Source organism: Rhinoraja longicauda, chromosome 11, assembly GCF_053455715.1.
Source record: "Rhinoraja longicauda isolate Sanriku21f chromosome 11, sRhiLon1.1, whole genome shotgun sequence".
Classification (NCBI taxonomy): Eukaryota; Metazoa; Chordata; class Chondrichthyes; order Rajiformes; family Arhynchobatidae; genus Rhinoraja; species Rhinoraja longicauda.
Window position 1 is genome coordinate 29915582 of NC_135963.1, and position 12115 is coordinate 29927696.

The 12115-nt window shown below is 39.7% G+C and overlaps 1 protein-coding gene across 14 annotated transcripts in view; it reads right to left on the reverse strand.

The window, feature by feature from the left end:
- The window catches only part of nfia (nuclear factor I/A), a 663295-nt gene that overhangs the window by 51026 nt on the left and 600154 nt on the right, over window positions 1-12115 (reverse strand). For all 14 annotated transcript variants that reach the window (XM_078407283.1, XM_078407289.1, XM_078407293.1 and 11 more), the window contains one exon: window positions 1552-1717. In XM_078407283.1, the coding sequence (XP_078263409.1) occupies window positions 1552-1717 (166 nt within the window). The remainder of the gene's footprint in view (window positions 1-1551; window positions 1718-12115) is intronic.

Sequence of the window (12115 nt, forward strand, 5' to 3'; positions counted from 1 at the left end):
TAATGAAGAAGCTGAAATGTAGTCAAATAATTTGCAAGAAATATGCAACCACATTTATTGCCTCATTTTCACTGGCAGAGAAACACACCTTTTAAGTATATTTTCAATTATGCTACGAGCAGCATTGCGAGAATTCTTCAGTAAACAATCATGATCATACTCAGCCTCAACTTACTTCAGAACATGTATATACAACCTTATATAGTAAATCTACTGTCATTCACAAGCAAATAGCAACTCCCAATCTGTCAACTCTTCATGCATGCAAGATTTACTTATTTTTATTTTCTATCACTAATAGCACCATCCCAAGAATAAGCCTCAAACAATCTGATCCATGCTTATGCCTTCTAATCTATCATTCTGATGATTGTATTAGCTGAAGAACCGAAAAGCATGCATCTCAGTTAGAAAACACAAGTGACTGAGTGTCAGTGATGCGTGGGGCTACAGGCTTCTTACACACTGTGGGATAATGTTTGTGGGGAGTTTACTGATAAATATCTGAGCAATTTGTACGCTAAATTGTTGACTGAATGACGAGCAGGAGTAAAAGATGCTTGACCCCTTCATGGGTCGTGGTGTGATTCTCAACTTGGACCCAAAATGGGCGTTAGCTTTGCAGTGTGTCACTCACTATACTTGACAATCAGGTAAGCCATTTTCAGGAATTGAGCCTCATTTGAATATTAGAGTTGTAGATTTCAGATGGCAAACCGCTGCTGAGTCCTGCATGGAATTGCCTTTCTACCAAGATCCTATGTTGGCCCTTGGGATGGAGAAATGAATAATAATAGTCTGAAAGTGGACATACTTTATTTTCCGGGTCAGGAAGGAGCACGAATGTGCTTGCTAGTCCTTAAAATGACTCTAAAACTTACCTCTCTCTTAAAGGTCTCCAAGTATCCCTGGGAAAAATTCATTGGGCATGCTCTGGGCATTTATATATCACAGTTATAACTGGGGTCATACATCAGATTGTGCATTTTCAGCAGTGAAGCCAATTACTATTTGGAGTAATGCCTGAAATTTGTATCAGGAGCACAGATGAAAGTCCAAGGTTGGCCACTATGTTTTCCTGTGCTGGTCTCCCATTTAACAAGCCTGATGCAGATGACTCATTCCAAATCATGGACAAAGGTACATTGCTAATTAATTCTCTACCACGGGACTATTTCTGAAAACAGATGCACAGAAAACCCTGAACAGTTTTCACATTTCATGTTTATTGTTTAAGGGAGAAAACACTATTGAGGAAAAGTCACTTAACAACTTAAATAAAAGCACCATTTATCTGGAAGCCAGCAAACAGATAATTGCAGGAGCAAAATCCTTATGCTCACTGGAAAATGATATTAGTAAAGTTATATGTCTTCTGTTCATAATCATGAAAATGATGCAAAATAACTATATAGATAAAGGATGAACTATATAGGTTTCCACATTAACATCTCTACATTTAGATATGTGACCTATTGCTTGGACCACCTTAAAAGGCCAGCACTATCTATGTTCATATAACATATATGGGGTTTGCTGAAGTACACTTACTGGGTGAAGTAGGTGATGCTGCTCCTCCATCTGTAGAAGTGGTAGTTGGTTTTGTGTCTGGCACTGGCAAAGGCACAGGCCTAGCCATAGGTGGAGGAGGTGGGGGTGGCAACATTGGGGTGGGAAGGAATGGATTATGGACTTTGCCTTGGCTGCTTCCATTTGGCTGTGGGACAGAGTAAAAATAATAATGAACAAGTCAAAACCACAGCTACAGAAAAGGATTTGTAAGCAACGATTATAGTTAATGGAGGCAGCATCGATGTGAATGAAATGTGATATTGCAGTAAGCTAAACTACAACATTTCTTTCCCAAAGAAGGCACAGTTTTATGGCATTCATAAAATTAAATAGTGACTTTTGAAAAAATATCAATATCTTCCATACAGCAGAACTGACAATAATGTATCATCTCTGACTGGATAAACTGAGGACACACACTATTTGATAGATTAATATTAATAACAAACTTTACACATTTAGGAACTACAATTGTTATAATATCTCTATTTTCACTAGACATATATGATGTCATATTCTGGACCAAATGCCAATGGGAAAAGCCACAAAGAACATGAATAAGTCTACAGCCAATTCCAACAGTTAAGTTAAGCTTCAAAAAATCATGTACGAAGAAAAGGAAAATTGCATCTTCTGACGATTTGAAACAAACACAGTTGCAATTGTATTCATTTATCCCAATATGCTGAATGGTGAAATTTGGTATCCTCAGTGGCAGGAAAAATCTCCAAACAACCACATAAAACTGAAACAATTACCTTTACATACCTTGTAAAGCAGTATAAAGTAATCTATTAAACGCCTTTTAGTGAGGAACATCACAGTGATTAAGTCATTTTTTATTCATATAAATTGCATATTCCAAAATTGTGAGCAAAAATCTCACATTATCTCTGTTATATTTGAAGGAATGTGCCGTATATACTCAAAGAGAAACGTCTGTGTTTCACACAAAGCAAGAAGACTGTATGAACCCGTGAAGCCTCTTCGGGCTGTTTAAGGTCAAACTCTCATTGATTCCTGCACAGCTTCAACTCTGAGACGACTTTACAGGTGCCCAGGTGTCCATTCTCCCACTCATCAGTGGGAATCATGACATGTTTTCTATCATGTAGTTAGGAGTGTAATCAACTACTATCCATTGAATGAGTGCAGATCCAACACTTAAACTCAACACTATTCAGGACAAAAAAAACAGACTAGATGACCACTTTGCAAAATACCTCCGTTCAATGCACAGGCATGATCCAGAGTTTCCAGTCAACAGTCAGTATAGTTCACTGAACTTTTTCCACTCTGCCCTCTCTGTCAACTCTATAAGTCCAAAGATGCCAACATAAGACTGAGATACAGTATCTCATCTTCCTTCTGGGCACATTGCAGGCCTCGGTACTGACTATCAAATTAAAGAATTCCAAGGAACCATGCTTTTATTTCCTTTCAGGAATACAGAGCTTTATTTGTCATTCGGTACCGAGGTACCGAACGAAATTACATTGCAGTCACACACAAAAAAAAGAACACAAGACACATGACCCCAACACAAACATCCATCACAGTGACTCCAAACACCCCCTCACTGTGATGGAGGCAACAAAACTTCCACTCTCTTCCCCACGCTCACAGATGTAGTTGAACTTTTCATTTTCAATTTGTTCCAGTTTTTTTGTATCTAACGGCCTTTATAAAAAAAAAGTGATTGTTACCTTGACAACTTTAGTTGGAACCTATTACGATCTTTCCAATAGTTTCCCTCAACCCTCCCTGTCTCTGTGAGCATGCGGAACAGCACCTCATATTCCGCTTGGGTAGCTTACAACCCAATGCTATGAACATTGAATTCTTCAATATTAGGTAACCTCCTACCAACCCACTTCCCCTTTTCCCCCACACCCCCTTTTTCTTCCCCCCCTCCCCCTCTCCTCCCTTGTGCCACAGCTAGACTCCCACACATTTCTCCCCTCCTGCTACTTTCCTCCCACTAGCTTCACAATTCACAACTCTTCAATCCTGCCCAATACTTTCTGCTTTTATCTCTGGCCTTTGTTCCAATCATCTGCCTCTCAAACATCCCCCTCGCCTGTGTCCAGCTGCCACTCTTTGTCCCTCCTCTCCCCTATTCTGGCTTTCTTCCCCCCCCCCCCTCCCCCCACCACAATCAGTCTGAATAAAGGTCTCAACCGAAACGTTCCCTATCCCCTATCCATATTCTCCAGAGATGCTGCCTGACCTGCTGAGTTACTCCAAAACTTTGTATCCTTCCAGTATGTCCTGTTCTGCCATCTAGAAAAGCAGACTGTTTGATCGACAAACGACCATAAAACATTCATCATGGGTGTGTTGAGTATGCAGCATATACTATCCACAAGGTGCGCAGCTCAAACTCATTGACAATTCTTCAGTAGCATCTCTTAAACCTGCAAAATTAACTACCCAGAAGAGTAGTGAGAGCATGGAATCACCACTAATATGACACTATCTTGGATTTAGTGTAATCCAAGCACGCTCATATGCTACATGTAATAGGGACCTGAAAATGTGTTGTTATTCTTTATTCATCACCAAGTCAAAATCCCGGAATTTCCCATCTTACACAGGAACCTGTGGCATTGCATGGACCGTGGTTGTTTAAGGCACCCCTCATACCATCTTCTCAAGGACAACGGAGTATGTTCAATAACTATTCTTGTCAATGGTGTTCTTATCCGTGGCTACATCAATAAAGCATGCCCTCCATTAGTGGCAGTCACTGGTGCGAACTATTTATCCTCAAACATGTGGCTCTGATGATAACAGTGACTCAAGCAATCCTCAAACAATGACTCTGCGGGGTTGCTGCAATTGATCATCCAGGGAAGACATGCAGGAAGGGATTGGATATATGAAGTAAGGCACTAAGGAATGTTGACAAATAAGGGATCAAGTGGTTCAAAGTTGATAGCACAAATTAATAGGATGGTGGAAAAGGTGCAGAAGGGCGGCAGAGTGGCACAGCAGCAGAGTTGCTGGCTGCTTTACAGCACCAGAAACCCAGGTTCGATCCTGTCTACGGGTGCTGTTTGTGCGGAGTTTATAGGTTCTCTCTGTTTCCACATGGGTTTTCTCCGGGTGCTCCGGTTTCCTCCCTTGCTCCAAAGACATACAGGTTTGTAGGTTAATTGGCTTCGGTAAAATTGTAAATTGGCCTTATTGCGTAGGAAATGTATTAGTATGGGGTGATCTGTACGGACTCAGTGGGCCGAAGGGCTTGTTTCCGTGCTGTATCTCTAAAGTAAAGTAAAGTAAACTAAAGCATATGACATGCTTGCCCTCATAGGTTTGGACACAGAATATAAAAGTTGGGAAGTTCTGTTGCAACTTTACAAGTCGGTTAGACTGCAGATAGACACAAAATGCTGCAGTAACTCAGCATTTTGTGTCTATCTTTGATTTAAACCAGCATCTGCCGTTCTTTCCAACACACATTGGTTAGACTGCACTTGCAGGACTGTGTGCAGTTCTAGTTGCTGCACTATGGGAAGGGTGTGGTTAGGTTGTGGAATAAAGAAAATTCCATATGATGTTGCCTTGATTATAAGACTTTAGTTATGGGGAGCAATTTGATAAGCTGGAGTTGATTTCTTTATGAGTGGAAGAGCCTGAGGGGTAACTGATAGAGGTATATTGTGAGATGTGCAGAGAAGATATAGTCAGACTAATTTTCCCATATTAAGGCTGTCATAAACAAGAGGGAGTACATTTAAAGGAAGAAATTTAAGGAAATTTGAGTGGAATGTTTTTTGTAAATTGCCTCTGGTGTGTAGAACGCGAAACTGGGAAAACATAGAACTAGTGCATAGGCGATGGTTGGTCAGCACAGACTCGGTGGGCTGAAGGATCTTGTTTCCATGCTGTCTCTATCTCTAAGCTAAAGCTATCTAAAGCTCACAGACAGTGGAGATGATAGTCATATATAATTGCAACATTCAAGAGACACTTAGAGAAGTACTTAAATGGACAAGGCACAGAAGGACACAGGACTAAAGCATACACAAGGTATTAGTATAGATTAGCAAAAAAAGGTCAGCTTGGACATGATAGCTGAAGGGCCTGTCTATATGCTGTGTAATTCTCTGATTCTTTGATAGTGATTTACAATATCTTTCAAAATCAAGGAAAATAATTTCACACAAAAAGACAAACATAGGAATAACACACAATGACAAGCCATAAGAAGAATAACCCAATTCTATTAGGTTAGTTTACATGCAAATAGGTCTTCCAGTCATTAGCTAATCACTGTTCAAAAGCAGTGTCCATCAACCAAATGAAAAACCCACTAAACATATGCAGTGATAACATTGAAATAAAAACAGTAAGTATTCCGCAGTCATATATCTGGCAAAAAGAATATATAAAAGTGCCTGTTTAATGCAGAGATCTCAGAATGAATGTAACAGTGAAACTCAAGCAACTCTCTCCTTTTCTGCGGTGAATGCACATTATTTTATTGATCTTTTTCTACATGCTTTTTATTCAGGTCCTTAACAATGGCATCATTATGTGACATTTTGTCAAAATGGTAATCGGAGGAGAAGGTGATGCAGCCATCCGCCGATAACTGTCATTGTTTGACAAATGTGTGTCAGAAGGGGAAACGTCAAGTAATTTAGGCTTCTCAAATATTTTCTCTATGAGTAACTGGGATTGTATTGATAATGGTAATCCTCCATTTACATGTTCCTGGGGTAATAATTCTGCAAAGGATGTCAAATATTGTTGGCAAACATGAAAAGATACCATCACTAATGCTCTGCAACTTGGGAGAATGAGTCATTGGGAAGATTGCACCTTCTCATGTGAGAAGTTGTAGTTCCTGCTGATAAGACTGTTGGTAGATCTATACAAAGCAGAGCATCCGTTAAACCAGTCAGGGGAGAGGGACACACAAAGTGCTGGAGTAACTCAGTGGGACAGGCAGCATCTTTAGAGAGAAGAAAGGAGTCAGCTTTCCCTCTTCCCTCAGTCTCAGACTCTAAATCTGAAGACGGGTCTTAACCAAAAACATCACCTTTTCTCCAGAGATGCTGCCTCGACCACCTAGTTACTCCAACATTTTGTGTCTATCTTCAGTGTAAACCAGCATCTGCAGTTCCTTTCTACACACCAGTAAAACCTTCTTTGCTGCAATGAAGAGGGATGCTATCCTGTGATGCTATCTGAAGTATAACATACATAGCAGTAGCAACTATGTTACCATAAGTACCCTAAAAATAAGAACTTCTCTCTTGAATGTCAACCTCATTGCGTACTGTTCCTTGTGGGTTACAAGTATTTACATCTTCTGCAGGAAAAGCTGGTGCTGTTGCTTGTATACAATACACAGGTCCTACATTCTTAATCTACTATGTTCTCCTACTCCACATTTGTCATGGGCTAACTGGCAATGGTTACCCCATTGTTATGGGTGATAGTTACATAACACAATTTATCTACCAATGAAATTTCCAATGAAATTCTGGCCTTTCATTTCAATTCATCAATGTAGCTGTAGTAAATTAAACACATTAAACACAATCCTTGTGTTATTCCATATTAAACAAAAGTATATAACTTTTACTTTCTTGAGAAATAAATCTGTAGTGAGCGTCAAAGTCTGCACTTTTGAGCAGAAAACTGTTTGGAGTTTTTTATTGACCCATTTTGCTACTTTTGCCATCTCATTTTGCTACTTTTTCCCTTTTGGATTTCAATTAGTTGAGGAAATACCTTCCACCTTGAGAACGGAGATGAATAAAGCAATACATAATGAAGTGAAAAGAAAGTGGAACACGCAGGAAATACTCGGCAGTTTAGGCAGCAACTGTGGAGAAGGAAACAGAACGAACGGTTCAGTTTGAAGATTTTCATATGGACTGCTTCTTTTCTTTTTTGACTACTGTTAAATCCATGTCACCAGAAATAAGATGACAATAAAATATCAACCTGAAATATATATTAACGTTGCTCTTCCTCCACATGTGCTGCCTGATCTGCTGAATATTTTAAAGGTATCACAAAATGCTGGAGTAACTTGGCAGGTCAGGCAGCATCTCAGGAGAGAAGGAATGGGTGCCGTTTTGGGTCGAGACCCTTCTTCAGACTGAATATTTCAAGCTTTTAAAAATTATTTCGGATTTACAATAGTTTTTGCAGTTTTTCCACTCTTGGCATTGATACTGTTACACTGCAGCCTAAGTCCCAGTCTGCATTATCCATTTCATCCATCAGGTTTATTATTTATGTAAAAGCTGTATTCTAACTAGGTGCTCACCTACCAATACGCTAAGGATATTATATTTCCTAACAACAGGAAAGGAGGCATTTTGCACACAGTCTATACTTACTCTCAGAACAATCCCATCAATTCTATGTACAAAGATTTTTTACCAATGGTAGCAGAATCAAGTATCAGTAGACATTAAGGAGGGAGGGGCAAGTTTGAATAGGAACCCGAGGGGCAACTTTATCACTCATGGTATATGGAATGTGCTGCCAGAAAAGGTAGATGAGGCAGGTATTATAATATTTAATAGACTCTTGGATGTGTACATGGATAGAAAACGTTGAGAGGGAAATAGGCAATAGGTGGGCAAGTGGGACTAGCTTACATGGGGTATCATCTGTATGGATGGGTTGGGCCAAAGGGCCTGTTTCCATGCTGTACGTCTCAATAGCTCTATTACTCCTTTCCTTGTAACCTAATTATTTTCAGTTGCTATAATCCAAACAAATTCTCCTGCCAGCCATTCATACTAGGAATCTAGCAACCAGCATGATTTTGGGATGTGTGAGGAAACTGGAGCACCCAGTAGTAGTTGTACAATCAGGAGAACATACAAATTCCCCACACAGCATTATAGGTCAGTACAGAACCCAAGTCACTCAAGCTGTGAGGCAGAAGCACTATCAAACTGATCATTGACTGTCATTTCCATTGCCTGTAAACATTCTTAATTTATACAAAAATGCTACTTAAATGAATTTTTACTTTCCATAATATTAAATTCTGGGCACCTCACTTGAAGATGATCTCTGGAGTTTGAACAAGAACGTTTCCACGAACAAGGGATTATAGTTAAGTGGATACAATGGAGAAGTAAGGATTATTTTTCTTACAGCAAGGGAGTGTAAGAGTAGGTTTATTTTAATTATGTTTAAAAAAAAACATAAAATATTCAGTTCAAGTAGGTAAAGAAAAAGTGTTTCTGAAGGATTGTAGGACAAAGATTCAAGATGATTGGTAAAATAAGTCTCACCAGAAAGATGAGCTCAACTTGTCTCTGCAAGATGTGGCTGGGATTGGGAATGTACTGCTGACTGATTGGGAGAGGCAGATCCAACTGCGTACTTCAAAACAAAACAGGATAAATGCTTGAAGGAGAAAAATTACAGGAATACAAAAGAACAAAGGCATAGACTAATATAATTGAAACAGAAAAGGCTGGAAATACTTAACGGGCCAGAGAGCAGGAGAAACAATGAATGTTTCAGGTCAATGTCCTATTATCTGATTTCAGCATTCACAATATTTCACTTTTGCAAGGGACTAATTGAATTGCTTTTCAAAAAAGTTGGCGCAGACTCATTGGGGCTGAACGGCCTTCTCGTTTATCTACAGCTTTAAATAAAATGTTTAACAAGACAATAATGACATTGTGAAGAAGAACCCATTGTTGAAGATTCTTGGCATTTAATTCAATCTAGCTTTTTTAACTGAGGTGTTCAAGAGCCTTTGCAACGTTTGAACTGGTGCTGTCTGGGAAATCAATTGAATCTTTGCTTTTGCTTAAAAGGACAAGAAACAAGCCAGAGAAGGCCATGAAGTAGCTCAGGTAACTGGCACACATCTGCTTGTACTTCAACATCAGAATATTCAGGTAGATGGCTGTATACCTGTACAAGAAGGAGGTCCAATTCATCAGAGTAGCAATTATGAGAAGCAACATTACACAGCAGAAAGGAGCTTGCAGCCAGGCACTAACACACTGATAACTGCATCGATTTAGATGCATCAAGATCACTTCAAACAGCCACTGGAAACATTGAAAATATCAGCCAACCAAGAGTGTAACAGATATGTGAAGCAGGTCTTTGCCATGGCTTGTTTGAGCATCAAATTTCATTCTCTTTCTATGGACAATCAACAGCACTTTAACAGAGATCTGCAACTACAGGGTGGCAGGATTCCGGAAAGTGAGCATGATTATTGATTCCAATCACATGACCCAAATATTCTATTATGGTGCACCACTATTTCCGCAAATCACAAAGGATTCCCTCAAAGCATCTGTAACCACTGGCAAAGAAGATGCATATTTTCTCAAGAGTATTCGCAATGTCTTCAATGTAATCAACTGGTGGTCTCTGGAAAATGTCACCTTCAGAACAAGATTTAGTGTAACTCCTGGAGGCTCAAACCAATCTATCGCAGCAGTGGTCTATGACTCTGCTTGGATTTACCATTACACAAACTGAACATAAATATGAGATATAGGGCATGGCCATAGTTATAAAGTACAATACTGACATTCTTAAGCAAAAGACAAACTTCTACAGCAAGTCAGTGGGTTAGGTCGTATCTGTGGAGGGAAATGTACAGATGACATTTCGGGTCACTTTTTCAAAACGTAACAAGCACATTCGGAGGAGCCTGTGACTGTGACTGGTCCTGATGATAGCCTGGTGAAAATGTATTGGATTCTTGTTATCTGCCACGTGGCAACACCAACAAATAAAATAACTAGCCATGCACTTTGTTTCTATTTGAGTGCACAAGTTGCTTGCTACCTAAACTGCTTCTCACGATAACTGTAATTCAAAAGGTCATGTAACAGTTACATTGTAATTGTTCATCTTCTGTTGCAATGAGTAGCCTTGTGTACAAAAAAATCAGAACAATTATTGTTATTTTCATCCACATTACAGGCTTAATTTATCGACATAATTATCATTAAAATGAAGTTCTATAAAATCCAACTTTTATAATCTAACCTATTGAGAACATGCTCATCAGTTGCCACAGATAACAAGTAATTCAATTGCATAGAAGGGATCTTGTGCCCTGGATTAATGTAAACATATAAGAGCAGGAATAACATCAGATGACCAAGATGTGGGATGGACATCCTGCTGCTTTGTTGGACAGTATTAGAATCAAATAAATGCAACTGTCAGGCAGCTTAGCATAATACATTAAAGGAAGGTGTGTTTTTTAACCCTTAACTGCTTTGACTCAGTTAAAGTAATTTAACTTTGGTCACCACTGTTCTATTTGGCTGAGTGGTAGAGTGAGCAATGGAAGAAGTGATGGCCTCATTGCCATTGCTAACTAGCAGTCAGCAGCTCTCCATGCCAGTGATGTTCCTTCCGTTCTTCCTTCCTTTCTTCTGTCCTTTCTTCTGTAATCTCCACAGTATATGGCTGTGCTCTCTGCTCAGTTGCTCTCTCTGAATATTTTATTCACCCTGAAAGTTACTTCACAATCAACAGTTGCTTTATTCACCCCAAAGAAATATGGCTGCAATTGGCCTCACACTCTACAATGTGATCCAAGAAATTCCCACATTTTGCTGGTGCAAAACTACATTCCTATCATCACATTTTGTCCATTTTTGTGCCAAACTGTTCCATCACAAAAATTCTCGTGACGCATACATAATGGAATCTGCCTTTGTAAACGCATTACAATTTCTCCGTTCAGCAATGAGCTCTTTTGTGCAGGCCTAAGATTTGCTATTTCAAATGCAAATGTCTGCTGCCTCTGAAGATCACACTTGGTATTGATTCCTGTGAGCATTGCAGTCACAGAATGGCTACTAATACTACAATGACCTGGAAATTGTGGCTGGATAAGTGCTGGGCATATTGCGATAAAAGCACTGGCTTGGGTTGGGGGATGGAACAAATGGCAAGTCAAAGAAGGCTAAAGTGAGAAATTCAAGTCTCTGACTGTATCTTCTTGGTCAAGGCCAAAGTTTAGGGGCTAATTGTCCTCTCCTGCCCCCCGCTGGACACTTGATCAGCAATGCATGCCTGCATGATCCTGACAGGACTCCGTGTTGGGGGAGCACCCATAGGTATGACTGGAGGGGAAGAAATGCTCATATTCTCATTTCCTTTAGTTATCCACTGATGTATCTTGAAATTGCTCAATACCCCAGGAAATCCTTGATGTTTCCAGGATCCAAAGAAAAATCCCGTGATTCAACCTCTTTGCAAAGTGCAACGTGAGGCTCGGAATGCCGAGTGGGTAAAGCCCCAGAAATTCTGGGTAGTGATGTGGGCACATTTTCTCTTTATTGTGCCTGGGAATTGAATGGTTTATAGCTTAAGTAAATAGATCTCAGTATTTCTGTTGGCCTTTTCATGTCACTTTGGAGTAACCAGGACACTCCATAGAAAGGCTTCTACCCTAATTCATATTAAATCACAGAGAGACACAAAAATCCTGTGATTCAACTGGAGTAACTCAGCGGGACAGGCAGCATCTCTGGAGAGAAGGAATGGGTGACATTTCAGGTCG